The 27,755-nt window shown below is 42.8% G+C and overlaps 1 protein-coding gene across 2 annotated transcripts; it reads right to left on the reverse strand.

The window, feature by feature from the left end:
• Positions 1 to 53: 53 nt before the first annotated feature.
• Positions 54 to 27,625, reverse strand: slc41a1 (solute carrier family 41 member 1). Of its 2 annotated transcripts, none has more exons than XM_084022491.1 (12): positions 27,422 to 27,625; positions 24,524 to 25,648; positions 17,966 to 18,073; positions 12,549 to 12,620; positions 9,956 to 10,100; positions 7,999 to 8,145; positions 6,463 to 6,610; positions 5,307 to 5,386; positions 4,737 to 4,871; positions 4,424 to 4,572; positions 2,354 to 4,198; positions 54 to 2,302 (listed from the first exon to the last, which is right to left on the reverse strand). In XM_084022491.1, exons 2-11 carry the CDS (start codon positions 25,007 to 25,009, stop codon positions 4,013 to 4,015), a joined length of 1,656 nt encoding a protein of 551 aa, XP_083878617.1. In that variant the 5' UTR covers positions 25,010 to 25,648; positions 27,422 to 27,625; the 3' UTR covers positions 54 to 2,302; positions 2,354 to 4,012. The 2 variants fall into 2 exon arrangements, with proteins under 2 accessions (XP_083878617.1, XP_083878618.1); XM_084022492.1 differs by lacking the exon at positions 27,422 to 27,625 and adding an exon at positions 26,351 to 26,569.
• Positions 27,626 to 27,755: the final 130 nt, after the last annotated feature.

The following is a 27,755-nucleotide window of genomic DNA, read 5'->3' on the forward strand; positions in this document are numbered from 1 at the left end:
TGGAGTGCATTCAGAGCAAAACGCTGACAAAAACAGACAGTAAGACGAGGGAGTGGTATGAAATAATATAATCCTTTATTTCCAGCAATTTACAAAGTCCTGCAGGGAGAGAGCCTTCCTCCAGCCTCACAGAGAGAGGGCTTCTACAAGTAGAACACAGAGAGAAAGCAAACACCTCGGCCCACTGAGACCAGCACACGTTTTTACATCAGTTTCTCAGAGGCAGCAGAGCATCTGAGACAGGTGGAAGTTAAGCGTCTGAATCAAAGGCTCCACCTCGATGTGGACATTGGCAGCCTGAGGATCAGCTGTGTTCAGGGGCTCGAGGGTTTGCAGCACTGAGGCTAACAAGGCAGAAGGTGGGTGAAGGGTTTTCAAGGCAGGCTATTTCATATACAGGAGGACACAACTGGGAGTGACATTTAGTCATCTTGCACTTAGTTTTTTGCCGTCTTCATGGGTTCAAATATGACTTCTGTTAGTGCTCAACTCGACTGCAGGCCTTTCAGGTGCCCTGTAAACCCAGCCGACTGAGGCTCCACCAGCCCTCCTTTCCACTGCTGTGTCATATAAAGTCATTATTACATTACAATCATAATCAAATTTACTGTACATCTTTTATTAATCAAAGCTAATTAAAGAGACGCTACTCTGTGGCGAACCTAGCTCCTGATTGGTTACTCTGAGTTGAGCTTGGCTCTGATAGGTTAAGGCCATTCTATGTCTTATAATTATGCTTCCCCTGTGTGTGACAGGGTGTGTGTGCGTGTGTGTGTGTGTAGACTGGTAGTAGGCACCATGCTATTAAGCCTCACCAAGAAGCTCTACTGGCCTTTTGCAAAGAAAAAAACAGAAAAGAGAAAAATGACAACATGGTGACAAAGAATCGGAGCCAAAATGAAATGACAAAATAAACAACCTTATATATAGAATAAATATAATATGTACAATTTGCTTTGTGTGCATCTAAAAATAAATAGACAAAGCATTACTTGCCCCCTTATAGAAGTATTCACAACTTTCCATTGACGCAGGGGCAGAACGCTGGCACCTGGTCAGTAAGAGAGTGGAGGATGCAGACTGAGAGTGGATGGAAGGATACAACTTTTACAGTCAAACGCTGTGGAAAAGCGTCACTCCGGGCGGACACGTGTGGGTTTGAATACAGAGGACACCGAGACGCACTGTAAAGTTGTACACATAAAGAGAATCCCTGCAGTGCCCTCTGGTGTCTATTTTTTGTTGTTGTTGCAGATTACAGTACTTTGTGCCTTTTTGACCAGCGTTGAGAAGCCGCTTCATCTTTACAGTGGTTGTTCACGCGATGACATTTCCAACACAAAACAATAATCATGAAGAGTTAAAAAGATTAGGGAGAGGAGGAAAGGAATAGAAAATAAATCACATCATTGACACGTAAAAAAGAAAAAGAAAAGCGATTTTTTAGCAAATAAAATAATCAAGTTTTGCACATTCAAATTATGTGCCCTGCACATGCATTCTACTGGCCCCTTCTAAACAGCGCCGGATAAGTCAAGTATCAAATGCACGTTTCTCCTACGACACTGGGCGTTTGCCTCTGGTACAGTCCGTCATATGTGGCTCACAACTTTCTTTTTCATTCTCCACCTCACCTGTAAACCCTCAAAGAGTTCAGCTTAGTCACAAAATCTGGTGGCAAATAGTGTGTTTGTGTTTGGGGGAGGGGGGGCACTAAGGTTAAACTGATTTTGCCCTTTGATTAAACATTGTCCAGTCAGTCATTCACTTACACAAGTGTCAGTGTTTCATACTTTTTTCTCTTCTCTCTCTTGCCTTTCAGGGCGTCTGAAGTGACAAGAGAGAAAAACATTTTTTTCACCAAATAAAACTGAATCTGAAAAAAAAAAAAATCTTCCTCATTGCCTGGTCACACCAGAAACTAGCACAGCTACTTGATAAATTGGAAAAATAGCAGGTGGGAAACAAGCTAGCACTAGTCAGTCACAACATAGACTCACTATAAGGGTAAAAGGTCTCTAAGCTAACGACACTTGCTAAGTGAAAGCATAATCAAAAGCTAAAAAGCTTTTAATTCACCTCTGACTGAAAAGAGATAGCTTAAGGCAAATCGCGTAGCACAGCTAATAAGCTATGAAAGCTAGCTCTCCTCGCCGTTCTGTGTGGATATTCAACAAGTTTCGCTAATTGGTTGCAATTCATGCAAAAATGTTGCAAATAACTTCAACCTGCAAGAGAATCCCGATTCCACTGAAGCGATATCATCGAAATGTACCCGTTTTATGTGCTGGTGTGACCGGGACTTTATCAGAGCTGCTTTTACTGGGCCAGCTAGGTCAGCTTTAAGAACTACGCTGATCTTTTGGTGAATCTGAATCTAAAGGAGAAATAATGAAAACCAATAGCAAAAAAAAAAAAGTTTGCCACAACTTCCTGTAGCCACTGTGACCTTACTGTTAACCAACCTCAAACAACTCCGTTGGTCTGTCTTTCATTGGAAAGATTCAGCGCTCCAGTTTTGATTCCCACAAAATATTTTAGACCATCTTAATGCTTTGTGGGAAGTACAATTGTCAAATTAAAGACAACGAAGATCCACACTAAACATCAGCAATCAGAAATGTTTCTTCTGGTGTCAGACGGCTGAACCTGAGAACTGAGTACAACTTAGCACATTGCACCACGGGGGGACACAATGGTGTTCAGTTGGCTGAGTTCTGCAGGTTGTTGCTGGTGCGTTGCAGCAGGTTGAGCCTCTTGTCACTTACTATGAGCCCAGCTTGGGCAACAACAACGACAACTAGCTTGCTCCAGTAGACAGTGATGGTTTCAGACATGGGGGCGGGTGCTAACCTCACCTGGAACAGCTTCTACAAAAATAATACAGTGAGCTGCCACAGTGAAGTGTGTGTATGTGTGCATGTGTGTGTGTGTGTGGTGTGGCGACACATTCCTAACTGACACTTCTCTGGCCATTTTCCACATACTATTTTCCACTGTTTCCGTCTGTTTGCTGCTCAAAGACCAATCCAATTCAGGGTATTTCATAATGGCAGTTTTGGCCAAAAGCAGTGTAACCTCTGAGGAATAAAATTTCAGGCTATTGTGTGACTGAGCACACATCATCATCCGTTCTTGTTGTGTCTGGCGAACACGTTTGTTGAGTGATGCTCTGACCTCGGATCTGATATTCCCTAAATCTCGAGTCAAGGATTGAGGGGGGAGTAAGTGTAGTAACCTTGATTTTCTGTTTGCTGTTCAAATTAAGCCATCGCTGATGGAAGTGAAAGGGGTTTAGCTTGTTATGTTTGTGGTCCATTTCCTAAATCCTGTTTCCTACTGTCACAGAGAGAACCACGAGCCCTATGCACTCTATACTCAATCAGAAATGAGACACAAACAAACACACACTCACTCACACACACACACATACACACGTGTTTTATATATATATATATACATATATATATATATATAAAACATGGCACTTGGTGATTAAGCATTCTAGGCTTGTTTGGATATATTTTCTGCTGTCTTGGTTTCAAGTGTTCAAACTTGATTTTTAAAAAACGGGAGGGCGCGGACGTCCCCATTGAAAATAATGAGGATTGGCCCTGCACATAGAAGAAATATCGATTCATATCAAAGGCATTTGTTTTTTTTATCAACAATAACAATCATTGTCAATAGTATAATAACAAAAGTAGTAGGACTCAGTTATTAAGTAAAATCTAGGAGGACTAGCGTGGTTTGAGTTTTGTGGACTGTTGAGGTGGAGATACGTGTTTCCATCGTGCCTAAAGTGTCCTGATATCCTGGAGATGAAACTGCCCCTACAAGTGCTATACCATCAATCAGAGCCCTACAGGAGATTAGCCCTTTTATAGTAGACCATGTCCACTTTCAGATAAAGTCCACGCTTACGGCGGATGTTCGTTACTGTCCGTGCTTGCAAACGTGGAGTGCGCTTTTTTGTTGTTGTTTTATTTTGTGCGTGTCGCTGTGCATGCATTCAGTTGCCAGCGTTAGCGTCTCTGTCCCCGATGAACCAGCGCATGTGGAAGCAGAGGGCGAGGAAGCCGGTCCCCAGCAGGTCACCCAGAGCCGTCAGGTAGGGGATGGAGAAGTTGTCGGGGTCCATGCCTCGGCCCCACATCCAGTGAACCATCCAGTCCGCCAGGTAGAGAAGGATTATCACCTGGAGGAAGACGGAAACACTACTGAGCCTGTTTGTAACTGTAATCTTCACAACGTAAGGTTCACTAAGATGTTTACCCTGCAGAAACACAATACTACTAAAAACTACTGCTGCTCTGATAATAATGATACCAATAAAATACTAATACTACTAATAAAACATGAAAACATTAATGCATACATGGCGTTGCATCCTGGTTTGGTGTTAGAGTAACAGTGTGTGTACCTGCAGCAGTGCAGCCACCATGTAAAACGTAATGAAGACGGGTGTCAGGGTGGTGTGCCCCCCCCTCAAGGAGTTGATGGTGTAGAGGAAGGCGAGGTGACCCGGGGCGACCAGGAGGAAGAGCACACGGGCTGAACGGGAGTTCACAGCTGGAAGAGAAAGAGGAACCTGCTTTCACAAAAGCTTACTTCAATAACTGAACTGGGGTCGACCTCCGCCACATCCCACTGGCAAGCCATCACGGAAAGATCTATTTTAACGAGGCAAATGAGAGAAACAGTGGAACGTTCCACAGCAACGCCCGTCAACTTACAGGAGCCGAAGAAGGAGGTGCAGGGTGTGGGGCACTTCCTGGGGGTGGGGTTGGGGTCCCCCATGGGGAGGCCGTTCATGTGCAGATAGGTGGAGATTCGACTGGCCTGAACCGCCACCAGGTTCCCGCCCACACCTGGAAACAGAACATAAGGGCTTCAACATTGGTGCGATGATGATATATGGATGCTCTGGTGTTTTTTTCCATTTGAATGGGGAAATAGATATTTTTAACCACTTCTCATTTTTCATATCTAAAAAAAAAACTAGCATTATATCATCCATCAGGAGCAATGTGCCTTCTCCATCTGTCAGTGTTTATGATGATCACTTGTCTGTCTGTGTCATGTGGTAACATGAACAGATTTAAACACATATGTCAGCGCACCAAATATTCTATATTTGTTCTCCATCTCCAAGGATGAAGCCGCCATATCTTTGATATTTGACTTCTAAGCATATTGGCTGTTGTTATCTACTCCACTCACTTATCTTTTTTTCTTTCCTTTCCACTCACGTTACTCAAAGGAACCATTAAATGTTCATCTTTGATGTTTTTATGACTCCTCACCGTTGATGACCGGGGTGAAGACAGCCATGCCAGCGAAGTTGGGGTTGGTCACCGTTTTGTCAAGGATCAAACCGCCGACACTAAAAGACAGGAGAGAGTGATGAGCTGAATCCTGACAGAGTAGAAAAGCACAGTCTGCATTTTTTGTCAAAACCACAGTATGTTTATTTTATAGAGCGAGGTACTAATTTCTGTGTACAAGTTATAATTTGTGGCATCAATTTAATTAAATCCTTCCCATATTTTTCATTAACCCATGGCCACAAATTAAAACATTAAATCGTTTTGGCTGGTGCTTCCAGCTGCTACATGCTTAAAGGTCCCCACATTGTACAAAGTGAGATGTTACTTATAAAGCAGGTCTGGGTGCTTTATAAGACTGTGAAAGTATCAAAACGTTTAATCCACGGAGAAAAGCACACAGCCTGTATTCAGAAACTGGGCCTTTAAAACCAGCCGTCAGGACTTCTGTAAGGGTGTGATGTCACAGCGACACAATCACCGGTAGAAGTCTGTGCAGCTACACACACACACACACACACACACACACACACACACACACAATGAGTCCACGGCTGCAGTGACGCTGTGAAAACGGCGGCAGCACAGTTATGGAAGACTGGAATTGATGACCAATCACAGCAGACTGGGCTTTTTTGGGAGGGGCTTAAAAAGACAGGCGCTAAAACGGAGCTTTTCAGCCAGAAGGTGAATACAAGTATATTCAGACAGACAGTATGAGAAAAACAATGTGTTTTTCGGAGATTAAAGAATGTGAACGTGTTCTAGTAGAAACCCAAGAGACAATCATGAACCCTAAAATGAGCATGATGTGTCACCTTTAAGGCACTTGGTTGTAGAGCTGGCGGTTAGAGACTTTTAAATCAAGCTTTTTTAAGTTTGGGGATGAGTTTTTCTTCTTCGTAGCCTGGTAAACTTTATTGTTACCAGAGGGCTGTTGTGAGTCTGTTGTGCTCCTGTAGATACACTTAACTTGTGCACACAAATTAACAAAGAAGTGGGAACTATTTAATTGAATTGAGACCACCAATCACATACAATTATTAATTCTTGTCCTCAGTTTAGGTATTTTTTCTCTCCCTATGGCCGATTAAACAAAAGAGAAATAAGGGTACATGATCCAGGTGTGCTGTACCTGCTGATCGCCATGGCGATGATGACTGGCTCCCAGCCGGAGTACAGCAGTTCTCTGGTGGATGGGATCTTCCTGGCGATCAGCACCCATAGGGGGCACAAGGCCACAAAGACCGCACACACCAGCGGGTTGGCGTAGTCATTGTACTCTGTAAGGGAGGAAGCATGTGTTGATGGACAATGCTTACATTGTGCAGAGGTTCTACTGAGAAAGCTGCAGATCATTTATTCAGGCAAGATCGTATGATATGGATGATATGGATGATTGGATGTGAATATATATTAGTTTAATTATTTTACTGAAAATGGTGTGTGTAGTTTTCCCCAAGGACACCATACTTTGTTATGTGACACATTCAAGTGTGTAGAATTTCCAACATTAACTGTAATAATCATCATCACTAAAACGTGGTGTCATCTGTTGCACTGTGAAGAGAAGAATGGGCCAATTTAATTATTACCCGGATAACAATATATGTGAGATGGAGCTGCGGCGCTAGCTGGAATCTGATGTTAGTATTCCTCAAAATAAAGACCACCTATTGCAAAACAAAAAAGTTCATTCCTGCCAAATCCAATAAGGTTAAGGCGAAGAGCAATGTTCTCATTTGTGTACCAAAACAGTTTTATGACTATCATTGCTTAATAATAACGAATTAACAATTAGTATATTTCATGAAAAGTTTAAAGAAACTATTCATTTTAAAGTCAGAAATCTTGAAGATAATGACAACTGAGTTTGAAATTTAAACTAATAATATCAACTGCAGAGAGCAGGTCTACAGTTGGACTGACAGTACCTGGTTTCATCTCTAGGAGGCAGTCTTTACACTAAATTGACAACCACCACACACAACAGTCAAACTAGCCCCAACAAGTCAACATAGTACATGCCCGAGGTTTTTAAAGTGAGTAAGACCGAAGAGTCTGCAGACTCCCAGACATAGGGAGGAGTAACCACACACACTTGTCGGGATGATTTCATTGGTTGTCCATGTTTGGATAGTTTAGTGAAGCTGAGCCGGAGCTAATTACTTTAATTAAGTGACATATTTATTTCCAATTCCATAGACACATTGACCTTTCTTTGATTATTGGTATTCTATTCTTAATATTAAAATATCTCAGCTGACCTCCGTCATACACAGTCATGTGACGCCACGTCAATGGCGTGTTGTGATTCGTCCAGACATCAAACATGAAAGTATTTAAATAATTCAAAATAAAAGTTGATAAAATGTACTCTATGACACCCATTTCCCTTTTTTCCTGTCATGATGTATTATAATAAAGCTGTAAGAACAGCAATATATTGCAATAAATTGCTTTGCATTAAATTATATTAATACACTGATAAGCCTGGTTGCACAACACTTGTGTGACTAATAATCACCATTAAGGTGCAAACCGTAGTTTGTTTAAACACTGGTCAGTTTTGAGATTGAGAACATGTTTGCCTGGTTCCCCCTGTAGTTTGTGCATCACATTAGACACTAAGTGTATGGAGTTGATTCTGTGACCCGTGTGTGATTGTTACCGAGTTCCTGGTACAGTCCAGTTGAGATGCCTGCCAGCAGGGACAGGGTGATCAGGTCTCCCAGGCTGGCAGCGATGGGCGTGGCCACGTTGTCGGGGTTGATGCCAACTTTCCTGGACGCGATGATCACGCCGATCATGATGAGCCCTGTGTGGGATTTTAAGGTCAGAGACGTCACAACTTGGGAGACCCGTCACGCGCAGTCGAATGTGTCAATATGTGATCTTCCATGTAACACGTGATGCTCAGTGTGACCAGCTACCATCAGGGTTCTGGGGTCAAGTGTGTAGAGCAACAACACAGAGCCGAGAATGTTGCCTTTAAGGGTGTAGCCAGAATTGTTTTTCTGTTCTGTTGTTTTCCACTGTGGAAGTCAAAGCTGACAAGAACAAAACCTGAAGGTTGCGTTCACAACATAAATTGAGACGAGCTGAAGCTGCTGGCCAGAAGGTTGAAGGCTTTAACATATTTTAAAATGATTAAACCCGGTTATGTTCCCACATGATAAATGTTCTGTTTCCTACTGCGACAGGCAGGTATTGACTGCAGTTTATTGGAAACAGGGTCCTCTCATGGCAAGGTAACAGCTAAGAGTATGCCTTCACTCATAGAAGGGCAGACAAGCGAGAAAAAGAAGAGCAGTTGTTGAGTTAGTCAAAGCCATTATACTTAAATAGAATAGCAATTAATGCAAATTTGAAGCCTTGCTGGCATGACTCTAGGGATGGCTACGTTGATCAGTCGGTCTATCACCCAGTCCAGACTGACATATCTCAACTATTTGGTAGAGATATTCATGGTCCCCAGAGGATGAATCCTGATCACATTAGTATTACAATGACTCTTCCACTAACCACCGTGAGGTTCACAGTTAGGGTTTGGAGTGAAATATTGCGATGACTGTTGGATGTACTTCCATGAAATATGGTTCAGACATTTAACCCCTCTTTGGTGATTCCTGAAATGTTTAACTATGTGAGGTTAAGTTGTTAGTAATCCGATGCTTCTAATACTTAGTTTTATGACCAACTACCTGCAAAGCTAATGAGATTCAGCCTCAACTGTACTTAGTGTTCTGTGCTAATTGGCAAATGTTAGCATCCTAACACACTGAACTACAATGATGGACGTGGTAAACGTTAGCATTTTAACATTGTCACTGGGAACATGTTAGGATGCAGATGTTAGCATTTAGCTCAAAGCAGCACAGGGCCTAAGTAAGATCTGACGGAGCCGATGGCATGGCTGTAGATAGGGCCCTATTTAAATGGTCAATAGTTCATGGAATAAATTGCATGTCACAAGTTCATTTCAAGTGTCCAACTTTTACTAGTTAAACGGCGATGAATCTGTTTACAAAGTAAAGAGTTTGTGTTTAATCTCTACTCATAGTTGTGTTTTGGACTTAACATGAATTAAACCGATCTTCCATTCATTTTAAAAGACAGATGAGCCGACACCTGGCACATTGCTATAGCAGCAGTGAAAATTTTATTTTTTTAACAGGTTAATCGCAAACAAATATGGATTGAAGCAGAATATTTTGTTAGAAAGAAACATACGTATTTTGGAAATTATTACGTCTTCTTTCAGTGTTTGGGGTTATTGGAAATGTTTGGATCAAATGAGTTGGAAAAAATCCTATACAGTCATATCTGGAATCAAAAAACTGTGAAGTATTCAAATGTTTGTCGCTGTCCGTTGATGGGATGCTGAATTAATGTTTGTGTAGGGAGGGGAGGGGACAGGTATGTGTATGTGGCCCTTGATAAAAATACCACACCTTTGACTTGAGACCAGATTTGTGTTGGCCAGTGGTGCAATAGCTTTCTGCTGCCTGGAGATAGAAATGCCCCAACATTGAGCCTGTCTACACAGTTTTTTAGACCAACACGCCCATGGGTGCACGTATGTACCCCAGACACCCCTGATGAGTAGCTGTGTGTGGTGGTCGTACCTAGCAGCAGAGAGGCGATGAAGGCAGTAGCCACACTGGAGGCACACAGTAACACCGCGTGGCCCAGCCTGAAGTGTCCCTCTGGGATCCAGCCGAAGATCACAGCAGCTATGGAGGCTAGGAAGCCAACCACTGTGGCCTGGACCTGAACACATGCATGGACATGGTTGATGTGGCTATCGAGTTTACATGTCAGCTGCATGACTGACTATCTGACATCTGAGCTGCAGAATATTCACACTGTTAGTTGAGCTAAAACTGCATACCAAGAGTATCTTTCTTCTGTATCGCGATGTATTTCTGAGTGAAACAGGATCGGCAGATTGGACACAATGTGTTTTTAATGTGTTCTTCTGCATATATTGTCAAACATGATCTAAAAGGGTTAAAAAGGCACTCTAAACCTAGAAAACATTTCATTCTATTGTGTCAAAACTTTAAAGGCAATTTGTGATGCACTGTGAGCAAGGAAACTGTGATGGAGCTGGACTGGAAGGTTGGACCAACAGGAAGTCTTTTTTTCTTTTTCCTTAGTGTGCTATTTTTTTTTTATCTGAATTGTTTCATTAAATCAACCAACATTTTTTTATAGAAGGAAGACAAATCTCTGCCGAGCCACCATGAGTAACGTTAGCCTAACTAACATACTTTTTAGCAATGTTTGCGAAGGAATACAAATTAGCCGAAACCCCCCCAGACTAAACTCCTAAACTCGAATTTTGTTTTAAATTTGAATTGAATTTAAATTTGATTGAAATGTGTTTCTAATGATGCAGCAGAGCTCTGCTTCATTTTCAATCTGGATTTATTCATTGTCCTAAACACTGATTAGAACTAATCTTGGATTAATTTAATCCTTGTTGGTGCAACCCAGCCACAGAGTTAAAAGTAATTAATAAAAAAATCTAAATCTCCATTCAGACTAACATTGAAATTAATGGCAGCATATCGGCAACTGTGTTTATTAAATGTTAAGTAAGGAAATGTATCTAAACAATAATGTTAAACAGTAATTCAGCTATTTTGTCTGGGTAAATTATTTAAATTACACTTTATTGTGGATTTACTCATCTTAAACCTTGTTTTGCTAAACTCTGATTTGAATTTATCTTAGATTAAATTAACCAGCCACCAGAATCTCCAGTATAACTCACTACAACTTAGTATTGACTTGTTCTTCTGTTAGCCTGTTGTTGATTCTTGTTTTGTATTTATGTTTGGTTTGTTTTTACTTATTATTTGTACATGTAAGGTTTCCTTTAGTGTCCTGAAAGGTGGCCATAAATAAAACATTTATTATTATTATTATTTTAAGTCTCTTAATGGAGCACCAGTGTGACCCAGTGTGAGTGCACCCTGACCCTGTACAGGAGGTTGTGTCAGCACCTGTTTAAAGTGACTCTCCAAACATTACATAACCACCAGCCCATTTCAAATGGCAGAACCTCAGGAGAGGCCACATGAAGAGTTCGGTTGGGGGAATGAATATCCTTGTTCATGTAGGGTAACTGCTCTGAGCAGTAATCCAAGCAGAGGCTGCAGTGACTGCAAGGGCATTAATTGAGAGTAATGACAGCTGTGATGCACCTGTCAGGGCGTGGGCACCTTCAACCTGCATCAATGCGGTCAGATCAATCAGATTGGCACTTTTAATTAACAATCAGAGCAAAGTGTTCAGAAGCTTCCACACAGCACACACACTGTGTTTGCCGCACACTTATCAAAGCAGGTCGCCCCAACGGTTTGGCGGTGATTTGATTCGTGAAATATCATCTAAAGCAGAAACTGGCTTTCCTTAATCAGATTAAGGGATTGAGAGAAACACTTTTTTTTTTGGTCATGTAAAACTGTAATCAGGTTTTTAAAGGGTTTTCCATCATCCTGGGCAAGAATCATAGGACAAAAAATGAAATTGGTCCAGTATTGAGTGAGAACACTTCAGCCGCTAATTGTAAAGTCATCGCTCGGGGCAACTCTTCATCAAAAATGTACGTCCACTAAAAATGCTTGTTTTTGCCACCAACATTTTTCTTTACGTTTTACTTGACCATGTGTCATGTGACTTGTTGCTGGAACGATGAAAACATGAGTGTGAGTTGGAGTACAGAACGTGTAGCTTTATGATATCTAAAATATTTTCAGTGCTGATTTTGACAACATGGATGAGGCTGAATGAGACTTCTCCTTGAGCCTGACTTGGTCGTATTCAATGACAAACAGACCTGATCAAGCTGAAGGTAAAATGAAGAAAACGTTTATTTCTCCGTAGAGTCCTTTCCATAATGTTGTCAGACACTTAGAATGCAAATCTGAGTCTCTCAGAAGCAAAAACAGGTACTTTCAGTGGACTTACAATTAAAGAATTGCCTGAGCGATCAATGGCAGCCTGTTTAGCTTCGGGTTCAAGAAACACTGAAGTTATCCCTTAAACTGAAAATAAAATGTTCAAGAGTAAATTTGAGGATTGAACTGAACAGTACAATTAATTATCAGATGTTCTGCCTTGTTGCTTCAGTGCCATGTCAGCATGGTTAGAGATGCTTCATGACACTGGACTTCACTTCATCATCCTCCAGAGACGTGTTTCACTTACCTGGATGAGGGCCAAGTTCCCCATTATCATCTTCCACATGTTCTTGGCTGTGTCCATCTGACCAATATTAGCCTGTAAGAGAGACAAGAATGCACAAGGTCAACCTATTACCATGTAGTGTGTGTGTGTGTGTGTGTGTGTGTGTGTGTGTGTGTGTGTGTGTGTGCGTGTGTGTGTGTGTGTGTGTGTGTGTGTACACGCTGTTGCCTCTTGGTCCCATCAGAACAATCAGATGTCAGTTCTCTGGACAAAGAAACTCTGATCTGATTCCCCACCCTGTGGCCGACTCCACTTATCTCATCTCCCCGCTAGTTCACACACACACACACACACACACACACACACACACACACACACACACACACACACACACACACACACACACACAATGATGGTCTCAAGTGTCAAGTGGCTGTGGCTACAGTGGGCTTCTGTGTATCCAGAGCAATGATCCCGATGCTCATCCAGGGTGAGAGGACACAAACAGAGGATCTCCTCTTCCTTCCTCTGCTCCAACATTTACATATGCAGAGGGAAAGGAAACATCTGGACACATGAAAACACAAACAGCGCTGCGGGGAGAATATCCGCTTCATGCTCGGGTTTAAGGCAGTGTAAGAAGTTTACATATACATATGTATTCATGTGAATGCAGTTTAATTCAGGGGTTTGAATGTTTGGTGTGTAATTCTAGTTGATAAAGACTTTTTCTTTTACAGTAATAAACTTTGCTGTTAAATTATTATACAGATGTGGGAACATAGCAAAATCTCAACAACCAAGTCCAGTGGAATAAAATGACAAGCAGACAGGCTATAAACAAGTTTGGACAGATCCTCTAACCCACTTTACTTGGAGGAATAGCAGAAATTAAACACACAAAAAACTGTGAATTCATAATAACGACAAATAAGGTCATATTGATAACATTTTTTTATAAACAAATATTTAAAAAAAGAATACATCCACAGAGCTTTTAGAAAGGTGCAGAATCAAAGTATCACTTCTTGTGAATTTTTTTTTTTTGAGAATTCATCATTTTAAAAGTAAGGTCCAAAATTAATGTTTCATGCTCTGTGTAGATGTGTGACATGTGGCTGCGGCTTCTAGCAAGACTTGTGAGCCAATAGAATAACGACGTTGGTATCACATGGTATCTCTGCGTAGTCAGGGGTCAATAGTCTTTGGGGTTAGTGTGTAACAAACGGGAAAATGGCAGAGTTTGACGGTAAGCGGGCGACATTTCGGTACCAGTCCCAAGTGCTAAGTGACAAAAGGAGGAGCAAGACCAGAGTGAACATTGGTTCAGCGTTTGATCGTTGGACTCAGCTGAAGGAGTTTCAAGGACTGAAAAGCAACGCCGAGGTGGCTACTTTCCTTCTTGGCCAGTAAGATATCATTGAAGCTAGCTTTTTGCTAACACGAACACTGGCAACCCATTGAGCTTCAAGCAACAGCTGTGTTGTGACGTGGATGTAATGGAAGGGGGGAGTGTGAGTGCAACATCTAGTGGCTGGATGTTATCAATGTTGTCAATAGCACCTTTAAGTCAAAGTTGGTCTAAGCGGGGTGACCGCTTATGTTTCTTGCCCATCTGACTTCTTTCAGCAATTCACTTAATTAATTAATGAGAGAAATGATAGCTAACAATACAAAAATAAGAATTATAATAAACAAGAATTATCTTTGCACTCTCGATGCTAACAGCTATCCAAAATGTTTGCTAGGATCAACTTAGTATTGTGTCAATTAATCCTATTTTAGTATAATGCACTAAAAGGAACAAAAGAGAACAACACACACAGATGGCAACATTCTCTACTCAACATTAATGCACTATATCTTTACATAGCTACTGGTTGGTTCATGCTTATTAATGCACATAAATGAATCTATCCTAAAATGTTGACATTGAAAAAAAAACCTGACCTACAAATCCAAATATTACAAAATATTAAGAAGATTAGAGATTCTAAATAACATAACAGTTGAGCCATGCTGTAACGTCAAGTGAAATTGAGGTCATTTTTCTTATTTTTTTAAGCTCTCAAATTATTCTCACTGTAGCAGAATTACCATTTGACTATCTGGCAGCGTTCAGGAAACACTCAGAGTTCAGGAGAAGAAGACGCTTTATATAATATGAGTTCAACTAAAAGCAAAAGTCCCTTTTAGGACGACAACATGCAAAGCGATTCAGTACACGGATGAGATGAGAAATTCTCAGAAGCATTGCCTGGTGTTATGTGATGATGTGTAATGATGATGCCAGGTAATCAGCTCTGTGTGTGTGTGTGTGTGTGTGTGTGTGTGTGTGTGTGTGTGTGTGTGTGTGTGTGTGTGTGTGTGTGTGTGTGTGTGTATGTGTGTGTGTGTGTGTGTGCAGCTGGATTAGTGGTGCTTGGATCATCACAGCGACAGAGCGTGGTGAGTGTTGTGAAAGAGATTTACAGGATGACATAAGATGAATAAGAGGGGTACGATTCAAACGCATCACTCCTGCTTTTCAGGCGACGAACATTTCCATTCATATTCAACTGGTTGACTTTGTGTTGACTTCCATTTCAAGGTTGGAATCTGCACACTTGTGAACATACGTTGAAACATCTAATACACACAGAAGGGGGATAAAGTCGACTTTTGGAGGGGTTGTAATCTCTGACTATAGTGTGGTAGAATGTGTGCAATGTGGAAACAGCTGCAATGCAGGTGTTGCCAAGATCTAGTAATCTAAAAAAGATCATTATCCGAACACGTGCAATGATTAACATGCAAGAGGGGATATGACAGAAGTGCAAAAACAACTGTACATTTCCTTTAGTTTGATGAATAACGATGCAAGACTCACTTCAGTGAAATATTCAAAGACAAAGAGGTTATAAAGACCAGGGAATCATCATCACGGTCATGTGAATTGAAAACTCCTCCAGCCAGCCAGTCCCAGGGATTACATTATTTTTTTCACTAATAAGCGCATTAGGAAATTTACAGTGGTCTTAATCTTCTCTTAATTAGCGGCGGCATGGAAAGAAACGTGGTCCTGCTGGGCCGAGCCAGCAGAGAGCCAACAGTCATGTCTCAGGGCAGGAACCTCACTCTGGCCTACTTTGTGATGATGGATGTGAGAATCGTTCTACACTGAACTCTTAACCATGCAGCTTGACAAATGGGAGGAAAAATGCTGATAGTAATCCATTCTGTTTATAGATCCTAAAAAGTATAATAACAGTTCTGTGTAAAATAAGTATCGCCTAATTGTCTCATAATGAATATCTGTCATTTCTTTCAAGGCTCCAGATTTAATATCGCAGACACCAACAACCATTGACAGTTTGTTGAATCAGTGTTGAAGCATCGCTGAAACAATGTTGAATTACTTCCCAATGTGTCATTGATTCACCATGACAGCTGCACTCTGAATTAATATGGAAGCACCATGGAATGTTCTACAAAACACTAACTACAAGCAACCGAAACATTCTTACTTTATGTACAGCCAGGATTTTGCTTTAACTATGACAAACATGATACTGGCAGGTGTCATGGCTGGCCTGCATGTTGTCTTTCACTGAATGTTTTGCTACTGAAACTTGACTGATAGAAATCATCAGGGCTGCAACTAACCATTAGTTCCATTGTCGATCAATCTGTCGATTATTTTCTGAATTAGTTGCTTGTTCTAAAAAATGGTGAAAATGTGTGTCTAAAGGCCAACATGATGTCTTGAAAGGCCTTGTTTTGTCCACAACTTTAATATTTTAATTTTACTGTAACAGAGGAGTAAAGAAACAAGAAAAATATTCACCTTTCAAAAGATGGAATATGAGAATTTTTACTATTTCCTTTCCAAAAATCGTTCAAACCAATGAGTCGGTTATCAAAATAGTTTTGGGAGCTAATCCATTAATTGTTGCAGCGCTGTTATTTTGAAGTGTAAATATGGAAGACGTCAACCTGCTAATTGATCATGCAACAATATGATCCTGCTGCTCACAATCACGCTACTACTAATCAATATGTGATTCTATGCAGTCAAGCCTATTGTTTGCATAGTCTTTCTAATAACCTATTTTCACAGCAAAATGTGACTTTCTTCACAAGTAAAAATATCTTTTAAATGGACAAACATGTGTAATTCATGACGGATTAAAACGGGATCAAACTGAATTTGTCTTTCCACTGCTGTATATTTTTCCCAAAATATGGTCCCATGGGGCACATTGGAGGGGCGGGCCTCTGCCTCTCCATAGGGGTTTGGAGATTCTGCAGCACATGTGGATTTCTCGTAGCTTGTAGTCAGATGGATTAGCATGCTATATGAATCCAGGGAAACATGACTGAGACGTAAAAACGGACTGATTCTAAACGTCTCATGAGAACAGTTTATGTCTGTGACTGAGCTGAGCTCTCCATGCTGGGTGGGCCTCAGTTAGCGATGCTAATCAGAATTGTCACCGGATTCCCACAGGCCTGTGGAAAGAATGTGAGGACTAATTCCCTTATGCCTTCATAACTGTAGGGTGTGCTGCTGACCTCTGGTCAGCTCAGTGACCCCTCACACCGTACAACAGCTTTCAGAGCCAGAGCTCAGTGGAGCCACAGACAGTAAATGTACTACTAGCATCAAATTGTACTCGTAGAAAACCCTGCAGCCCGAACAAAATTACATTTAACTGTGAATTACAGGAATATGGATAGCAAGCAAGATAGCACACAGAATACAGATTCTAGAGATTGTTTTTATTTTGGAAAAAAAAAGCCAATTCAACACTTGAAGATTGCTCTTCTTTGAAGCTTCCAGACATCGGAGCAATGGAAGCAATTGGAGCATTATGCATCACTTTTTTGGTTGTGTCCAAAATCACTCACTCATTCACTAGTCTCTACTCACTCCCCTAATTTGTTGAAATTTAACTTCTGCTGATAAGCAGTGATGCCGCGTGTACGTCTCAGGGTTTTATTGTGAAAGGTAAGGGTGAAAGGAATGCTACTGCCTTTTCATTGTGGAGGCAATGAGTGCATTGACCAAATCAATAAATTAATGTAAAGTCCTTTGTGGCTGTTTGATGCTCTAATAACATTTATTAAATGTGTGATTTCGGACAAAGTTGTAGTTTTGCTGCATTTTAATTTCCTGCAACTCAGGGGATGTTTAAGATGAACAACACATTCAGACAAAAGCCACCTGTGTGCTCAGGTGCACCGGAGAATGGGCAGGAATGTTGCTATCAGTTTGTCTGGAACCCAGGTCACGTTTGGCAATATGACTCCTGACCCCGACAACAATCAGCTTGAATGTGTCTGTCAGAGGTTTCCAGCCAATGGGAGATTGGTCTCTTTACACTTTGCAATTTAAACATTTCGCCGGAATGACTCAAAGTAACTGTGATAAAGGTATTATATATACATATTCTTACCGCTGTGGAAAGCCTGGAGGCCAGGGTCATCTCCAGGTTGCCTTTGAGCCCCAGAAGTGCTGGAACCAGGATGAAGACCTCTGACACCTCCGTAAACACCGTCCAGTGCTGCAAAGACCACCACGTAATATCAGTAACACAACATCAAACAACAACAACGTGTATATAGAACACATCGCTGCTGGGAGCACGATGTCTCTGTGACCTTTTTCTTTCATAGTGATTCAGTGGTGAAACCAGACCTGAATGATGGACCAGATAGTGTGTCTCCACAGACCTTTTACACAATGTAAAATTTTTACACAACCTTTTACACAATCATGTCAGCTCTCTGATCTCCTTTAACCAGATCAAGGTCACCGGAACTTCATGTAAAAGTGATTTATCATTTATCATTTACCTTCTTTCCTTAATCTCCCTTGTGTTTCCCCCTTTCTGCTTACCCACCAATCCTTATCTGCTGCAGCATCAACACAAGGAGATGGGCTGCCTCATACCTCACCATCACATTAATGGTGTGTTACATATGATAACAATAGCATTACTTTAAAGTTGAGATTAAGTGAAAATCCCTTTTTTAACACCTTTAGATCATGTCTCCAGTCATAATGTGCACCTGTTTAACAATGTACGCAAAAAGCAACTTGTTCATATATTTATGTTAAAAATCTAGTCTTATTTTCTTCCTTTAAAAGAAAACCTGAGGAGTGCTTACATAAGCTAATTCCATGGAAGATAGTTTTATTAGGAAAGACTGGGTGAGGTGTTTCTGCTTACTTTTACTAGTTACTCAACATTACCACCCTTTAAGCACACATTCATATTTCTGTCAACAAACATGGGTGATTCACACTCATGTGAAGCCCTGTCTCTTCATAATTTCTCATGAAATGTACAAGCACTGCATTCTTCTCTGTAGGAGGAACCTTTCATGTAAGTATAAACTTAATTTCATGTATTGTTGTTAGTTGTGTAGGTTTGGAGTCTGATTCCAGTCAACCAACTATCTTCAACTAGAATGTACAAGGCAAACTTGGATGGCTTCATGATGGAAGAGAAACCATATTATAGCATGTTAAATATAAACAAACAATAAATCCAGTAGCCTCTTCAGTGTTGGGACAATTGCCATCAGTATGTCCAGATCCTCATAGATGGGCAAATGTAGTTGGTGATATTAGATGTGACCTTGATGACCTCCTCTCTGGCGACTGGCCAGCCCTTGAGAGGTGGGTTCCCTGTGAGACCATGGATACACTTGCCTCTTCAATGGGACTGTCGTGATCGGATGAGCCAAATGGGAAGACAGCTGTGTCCACATATGTGTCCACACTCGACACCTCAGTCTGTCTGATTAAATGGTGATCAGATACATTCCATGTCTGTAAAATGGTGAATAAACACATTTAATGTCCTTTAAATTGTTCACTGAATTCTTCAATAGAAGTTCCCCGGTATTTTGGCTGCTCACTCTTCCTCCCTACAGTATTAGTAGACTTGTTTTATTGAAGAATAGCCGCTAACAGTGTCGCTAATTCTGTAATAAACACATTTCCCTGTTAATTCTTCATAATAAAAGTCCCCCTGTAATTTTGTTATTTAAGAACTTTTATTTTGAAACAACAAAAACAGGAGATGTTGGGTTTTCATCAGTAGGATTCATACAGCAAGTCTCAACTGCGCTGACCTGAGATCTGAACTCAATGAGAAACAGGCCACCTATGCATCAGATTGGATCCCAACGTGAGCGAGATCCGATCTCGGTGTACAGGCTTGACAATAAACACGTCCTAAAATAATCGGATGACAGGGGTTGCACTGAAAAGACAAGTGTGACAAAAGCACAAAGCCCATGCTGAGGCCGCGGCCACCGATCCATCTCCAGTTAAAGTGCTTATCTTGGGGGCCCGGTCCCACAGTCCCCTAGCACTTACGCTCCGGTCTGCCCTGAGCTGAATCAATATTCACCGAGGCTGACACAGAAAAGAAAGGAGACGGAGAAAATAGATGAGGGAAGGAAAACAGAGGAGTAGCTGATGTTACGTATAAACAGTGCCGGCCTGCATTTCTCACAGCAGTGAGCTTGTATTTCTGTTTAATTTTGTCACTCTGTGCATCCACATGCAAAGCACAGATGAGGGCCGTCAGTAGGCGTGGCACCAACACTCCAGTGCGGGTTAAACTCCCTCCGTCTATCCCCTTGCTGTCGTCAGGCCAAGCAGAGCTCCTTTCCAACAGCCAGTCCCTCAGCTTGGCTCGCTGCCTCCTGCCAACCCAGCAGCCTTGTGAGCACCTCTGTGAGCACTCCTCTCTTATTTCACAGCCGCGTGTTTTCAAGCTTTCTCCCCCTCCCTCTCTCTCCTCTCTACTTCTGTCTCACTCCCCTATCTCCCTCTTTGCCTCCCCTGTGGTGATATATGTTGTTGTCTCCATGGAACACTGGCTTCGGGCCAAGCAAGCCCTCCCTCTCGCGGCCACCTCCTCGGTTCCAGGAACTCTACTGGACAACCCCAGTACCTCTGTGTACAGACCTATAGGAGCTCTGGTATGCGAGCCCCACAAGGGTCGGGTTGCCCGGTTGAGTAACGAGGCCCAATTTTAGTCGCGATCACTGTACTTGCTGTAGTGAGCCGAACGCTGAAGCTGGTGGCACGCAATGTCAACGCAACGCCGGCAACGTCACAGAAAACCACGTCAGGTGGTGTCTGGTTCAATGGGCGGTACAGGGCTCGTGTGCTAACACATGCCATGAAGGGTGAAATGATCATAGACATGGCCATAAGTGTTGAGCACATTGGATTTGAGCCTAAAAGATTAGTCAGCTACTAAACTCTTTTTAATAACTCTTTAATATAAATGTTCCTCTGTGTACTTAAAAGAATTCATCGCCCAAAAGTTACTATTTGGATATCAATTACTGAAACTAAGTTTTCTCGCATTCATGTTAAAAACGTCTTGATGCATTGAAGTAATGGTGAAAAAGTAAAGTTTTCCCAAAAATGGATGTTTTTGGAAAGTAGTGAGCACACGACTTAATAAACGAGACTTGGATTCTACTGGACAAGATGTGTCAGAGTCTGAAAACAGATGGTTGGATATAGTTTTGCTGTTTTTAAACACAGCCCCATTTACTTCAATTCATCAAGACTTTTCTCCCATGAAGGCAAATGGAGAATCCAAAAATGGGGGAAAGTCTTGATGAATTGATGTAAAAGGGGGCGACGCCAAAACTATATCACACCATTGGTTTCAAAGTAACTCATACAGTAACATCCTAGTCTCATTTAGTATGTGCACTTTCCCCAAAGATAATTGTTTTGAATAGTAACCTTATGATAGTAGATGTTTGTTTGGGAATTAGGGGGCATACGACTGGATAAATGAGACTTGCATCATACTGGACTACACTTTTTTTAAATTCTTTGTTCACCTTGGAGGCAAGAAAAACAACATTGTCTTCAAGTCTTCAAGGTAACGTGGGGTGAGTAATTGATAGACAAACAATCCTTTTGTGGGTGAAGGATTCTTTAAAAAGACTTACAAAGAGGACATTTTCTAGTGACACACAAGTTTTTTAGGCAACAGACGCACTGAGGAAAAGCAAGTCCTAAAGAAGCCTGAGACTGTTGGATGCAGCTTGAAAGCCTGAAATCTCTGACTAGCAGAAGTGCGAATAAGCGACCCAGGACCCTCCAAGGACTCCTGAGGATCCTGAGTGAAAGATTAGCCAGGGTTTGGGGGCAACACAAAAGCATTCTAACCTAGTAATCCTTCCAATCTTTATCGCTCCCATCCTTACCAAGTAGCTCTCTGATATTGTCGAGCGTTAGCTGATATGATGTTAATGATTGTCAAGACACCTTTGTCTGACGGAAATGACTGACTCACTATAAATAGAAGGTCTAAAAACAGGCAGTCAGATTCCAAAAATCACTTGATCCTTTATATATTTTACATGTTGAGCTAAAGATGCATACGTTTGCGCATCAATGTCTGGTGAATGGGGGAGTTTGAGGAGGTTTCACAGTGGCTCCTGTGTGAAAACTAGACAAGTGGATGTGGTCGGACCCAAATGGTGTCTGGTGGGCAGCGAGGGCTCGGCTGCTGTTTAACCATCGGGACGCCTGTGCTTTCCTGTTTACTGGTGCCTGTATTTTTAAACGGGTTGTTTTGTAGGGTTTTAGTACACATGGCTCGACAGTGTGGCGGACGCTTGCATGATGATGAAAACTGCATTATGGTTTGTGGTTTTGTGCCAAAGAAGGAATTGCACGATTTCGAATGCGCATCTTGTGACTGGAATCACAAATCACCCGTTTGACCTTTGACCCTGGCATTCCCAGGAAAACTAGCACTACGTGACCTTTACAAACCACGCGTAACCTTTACAGAGTAACCCAAGTGAGCCCCGTTTCTAGCCCCAACTGGGAGAGACCGACGGTTTTAGGTCATTCTGCTGCCAAGTCACCAAGCAGAAGTATGCAGACGTCTCCCTCCTCTATACCAGCCTGGACGCTCCTTTCTAGGCCGAGTGGGAATGAGGCCATGAGCTCTGTGTGTGTGTGTGTGTGTGTGTGTTTGTGCTGTATATAGTGAAAGTGAGTAACCTTAATGAGGATACATTTCAAAGAGGCCTTATAGAGAATGTTTGCAAAAAGCCTAAAACGGTCCAAGCCGCAAACTTCTAAACTCAGGCCGGGCAGACGCATCAAATAAAGGCTCCCAAACGTTACGTTCACGTTTCCCAGCTGGCTTTTTAACAGAGAGCTGGTGCATTCTGGCCGAACCAGAGAGTGAGAGGCTGACAGAGAGTTAGTCAATTACCTCGCTGCAAGGACAGGGGGGATTAGCCGAGTTAGCGTCTCAAGGTGTCATGGAGGGGGAATTAGGCGGCGAGACGACCAGCTAGATGCTCAGCAGAACTCAATGTCGCCTTCGGCCGACCGTCTAGCCTCGCCTCACATCTCACAGCACGTGTTTACTTCAAGGTTGTCCTGTGCGGGCACAAGCCCAACTGTCCAGAAGGGAAAGATAAGGCCCACTACCTTCCATGTCTCCTCGTTTCCCAGCCTCACCTCCGAAGGAATGGTACGCTGTGTGTTTTGGAAACTGGAGAGACTGCAGCAGCATGGTGCCTAAGTTGAGGCAGCATGAAAAAATTTTGACCTCGGAGCTCTGCATTCCTGGTTTAGTGAGAATACCTAACCACACGGTGACGGAGGCTTTGACACCGCATTGTGTTTCCGTTTCACTCAGCTCGACTGAAAACATTTCAGGTGCTCAAAGAAAGTACGCTTCTTCCACCGCCTCTTCCCCTCCCCCCTGTTGCTGAGTTCCCTGGGGTCCACCATGTTGGCACCAGCATGCCTGGACACTATGTGCCCAAACTGGTCTCCCGGCAGCCCGACACCACCAGCTTTATCCGCATCACAAGCTTGACTTTACAGAAATATATGAGCTGTCAACATGACTTTGGCCTGCATTTCTACCCTGCAGATATTTCTTTACAGTGAGTCAACAGGAAAAGAAGAGAGCAATTATAAAGGGCAGTCACATCTTTACTCACTACAAGTGAGATTTTAAATAGAGGGGTGTGAGACAGAGTGTACTAATGTGTGCCAGGCCTGAGGACAGCGAGGCAGAAGAGGTGAAAAAAGGTTATGCAAATACGTGACAGCTGCCCCACCCATCCCCAAACCCATGCCATTAGACAGTGGCCAGTGGCGCTATGACAGACACATGCCAGCCAAAGTCAACAGGGCACGTTAAATCAAATGCTTCAGGGCCCATCCCACAGTGTGACTCCATAACAGGGTAGGAGCTGTGAACCGTGACACCTCAGGTGAACTTTACCTGTTGGTTTTCACAGGTGACTGGTTTGTAAGGAAAGGGAATAACAAACTTGATTATTTCCTGGATGAGTGAAGTACAGAAGTATAAAGTGTAGAAAAAGGGAAGAGAGTTCTCTTTTTGTATTCTTTTGTTCTCCTAGGGCTTTCCCGTTGTTCTTTATGTGCCTAGTTTAGTGCGACAGCATCTTCCGTTCAGCTGGAGTTCACTAATTAACAACTGATTTCTTTCCTGAAAGTAAAACACATTTGTTCCCCACTTCATCACCATCTCCCAAACATAGTTAAGTTCCCCTTCGTGTTAGCATACAATACATGTTAAATGTTCTTTAGACTTAGAGTAGAACCTTTTTGTTGCATAAGAGAATTAACCACATGAATAGTTTATTTGGATTTCAGTTTCACATTACAATCAGAACCAAGCACTTTTCTTTATCAATATATTCAGTGTTCTCACTTTGTTAGTACAAAATGAGCACATTTTTCATACATAAATATATGTTGTGTGCTCGGGATGTCACAACAACTTCGCTACCAAATTGATGCCCAGATTCTGAAAACGTGCCGTACTTGGTTTTCGCGGCACCAGATATGGGTTCTGTTGTATTGAATTGGCCATCGAGAATTTGGAATTTCACTGGTACTTTTCTGGTATTGTGACATGCCTAAAATATATATATATATTGAAGACTATGTTGGGATCACTCACCTGGACAATGTCTAGCACCATCCCAGCTGCCACTGTCCCGAACCCGGCCAGCAGGAAGGGGAAGACCACCTGCAGGCCAATAGTGAAGGAGGTCTCCTTGAGTGGAGGCGGTGGTTCTGGGCTGTGGTCGGTGCTGGTGTCGTCGCTCTCGTTGCTCTGGCTCGCATTCTCCAGGAGAGCGTCCTCCTCCCGCTGTCCTTTGGCGTTGGCTCGGCAGTCCAGCACCACCACAATCTCCGCCCTCTCCTCATCCTCCCCGGTCTCCCCGGCCCGCTCTGTGAAGGATGTGACCTCGGTGAGCTCCAAGTCGCCCCCGGTCCCTGGGCTCACCTCCTCGGGGCCCTTGGTCAGGATCACCGGGGGGACAGAGCAGTTGGAGTTGAGCAGGGCCGACGTCGGGGGTCCTCCCTCCTTCTTCGCCTCAACGGCCCCGGAGGACATGTCGATGTCAGGGAGTTTGTCTTGTTCTTTCGACCAAAGTACCATGCGGACGCCTTTGGAAGACAGTGGACTTGACAAGAAAAAAAGGTCAGGGTGTTTTGGGGGAAGTCAGAATGGAATTGGCCACCTGATCTGGTTTTGAACCTGATCGGTCCAATTGATTTATCCCATTAAAGAGGCTTACAGGGAGTGGGGGTCGCTACTAAAGACCAGGAGAAAACTGCTCTGGGGGAAAAAAGCTGCGGCGAGGCACATGCAGCCGTGCGTCTGCAGAGCCCGTGTTCCTGTCGGTGCTTCGGGAGCAGAACCAGTATGTTCTCCATTCACTGCAAGGTGCTCAGGGTAGACCGGCGGAAAAAAGAAAAGAGCATACTGGTTCAAAACAGGAGAGAGGAAAACAATCGGCTCGGGGGACTCACCGCAGATATCCCCTCCAGTCACTTGTAGACAAGTCCTTTTTAGAGTTCAGGAAAAAAATCTAATCAGAGGTCTGAAGTGGGCAGCGTAGACTGGTCATGCTCTCAGTCCAGTGATCATTAGACTGGTGAGTGTACCAGGCTGGGAATGTCTCACCTTACACCACGTGGCTGCTGAGAGGTTTGCAAGGGAGATATTTAAAGGTCTGCAGTATGAAGATTGAATTACCTCCTGTGGAAAACCTCTCCAGTTGAAGTGGACAGTCACCTGGGAAAAGAGCACATTTATTGATTATTCGGCCTTTAATGTGAAGCGTTTTAAGTCCAGTACACGTTTATTTCCAATAATCAGTAGCAGACCAAAGCTGCTTCACGAGAAGTTATTCTGATAAAATCATTCATGAATAAATCATATGCCAAGGTAATAAAACAAGGAAATACAGCCTGGGTGATATTAAAGTGGAGCTGAAATGGCTGTATTAATATCCATACAATATCTTTCTTCCACATGGAGACATATTTCCGAATCAGGATAGAAACATGAGCTCACGACCTTCTCTAACTGGGCAGAGCCTTAGTTGCAGATTGATCGATGGATGGATGTCATTACTGGCTAAAATCTGTTGGTAAAAGCTGATGCCAGCACGTGTTTTCCAGGAAGATAAGGATATTGGATTATGATAAAAAAAAAAAAAATATCTGCATATATTGTTATATAGGTGCACAATATGACCAAGATGTGGGTTAAAAAAAGGCATTTTTCACTTCAGCTGGACTTTAAGTTAAACTCTGATGCATAGAAAAGCTGAAAACTGCTAGTGGGAAAATACTTCTAAGCAATATACATAATCTTTCAATTCACGAAACAGAAATCCTAGATTAATGTAGGTTAACGTGCACATTTCATGACAAATATGATTGTTACATGACTGTTACAGAAATATAAAACACTTAAAAAGTATAAACTCACCACAATAACACAGTACAACTGCTAGAATCTTGAAAACGAATATCTGTCATTATGACACCATAAATACATGTCCTGAAAACCCTTGCGAGCCACTGTTTAAGCCAAACAAAGTGACGTTATGTCAGCAGCCAGAAGAGACCGACGGTGAGTTTAAAAACAGTTTCATCCAGCGCCAAATTTCCTCCCGGCGGCTAAAAATATTCTACCATTAACAGAGGTGCTGCGTACATCCTCTGCGACGCAAAGTCACACGACTGTCAAGTCACAACCGATGAAAGAAAACCACTTCCGGTAACACCTTTCAGAGTAAACACCCCGAACGCGCAGCGGCAACTTCAAAGCAGCGACACACGAAAATGCTCGAGTTGAGGAAAACCTCACTCCGATGTAGGAACATGTTGGCGTCGTCTTGGTAACAGACGTCCCCGGTATGTAGCTAAAACAATCACTGCACACACTCCCCGATATCATACCGGCGATGACAAATTACGAGTAGTGCAGCTAGGAGAACACGCAACTAACACACAGGACAAGTTGTACTTTTGCATATTAAGTAGCAAAAAAAAAAAGTTTATTTTGAAGGCCGCTCCGCTCGCTTCCTGTGCCATCGCCGCGGGCTTGACGCGGCTTTCATCCTACATGTTGCGACATCCGCACACGGACTTTCCCGGCTGAAACAATCCTCTGTTTAGTAGTCAGGACCAACACCACCCGAACCCAACATGGCAAAGGCGTAAATTAGTGCTCCCCTGGTCAGCGCTGAATAGACGAGCCCTCCTCTTCTATTCTCCTGCTGTCTGAAACGGGGGCAGCCCGGGGCTCTCTGTTCCAGCACCGGGCTGCAGCTCATGTCACTGCCACTATCAACCACGAGTATTTCCACTCGTGATAATCAACGCAAACCTAGCGTCATCCTTACCCCTATAGCCGGTTCGTTTTCACCTAGACACGCTGGCCGTTGCCGCGGTGACACATTCCGTTACATAGAAGACACTTTCTATTCTATGACACCGCAGCTAAAATGTCCAGCAGGTAGTCAGGTTTAAAACAATAAAGGATCTCCATGGTTACCTTATAGTGTCCGTTGAGGAGACGCGCTCATGGTAACGAGCCCTTCGCGTGGCTGTCTCCGAGCATGTATCCTCCGCCTCTGGTAACGCGCTCAGGCTGAGGCGTGGACGCCGGTGCGCACGCCTTATGTAGCCTCCGGTACCGGCTCCGCACAGCTGCCTTAATGGTTAATGGTGGTTAATGGTTAAACCCTCCCTCCCGCGCGGTTAAGGCTTGTCCCAGTCCCTCCCGACCCCCGGTCACATTGCACCCGTCCAGTGGCCCCCGCCGCCCGGCTGCTTGGATGCGCATCTATAATACACCCGTCCGGTGCAGGGGGCCAGGAAGCCACAAG

The sequence above is a fragment of the Eutrigla gurnardus genome (assembly GCF_963514095.1).
Source record: "Eutrigla gurnardus genome assembly, chromosome: 2".
Taxonomy (NCBI): Eukaryota; Metazoa; Chordata; class Actinopteri; order Perciformes; family Triglidae; genus Eutrigla; species Eutrigla gurnardus.

Excerpts from the sequence above, each read along its gene's own strand:
- slc41a1 (XM_084022491.1), bottom strand. The coding sequence starts at position 25,009 with ATGGTACTTTGGTCGAAAGAACAAGACAAACTCCCTGACATCGACATG. Across the intron at positions 18,074-24,523 it reads TGGTGCTAGACATTGTCCAG|CACTGGACGGTGTTTACGGA; the intron begins GTGAGTGATCCC and ends TGGTCTTTGCAG. Across the intron at positions 6,611-7,998 it reads TGGACTGTACCAGGAACTCG|AGTACAATGACTACGCCAAC; the intron begins GTAACAATCACA and ends CCTCCCTTACAG.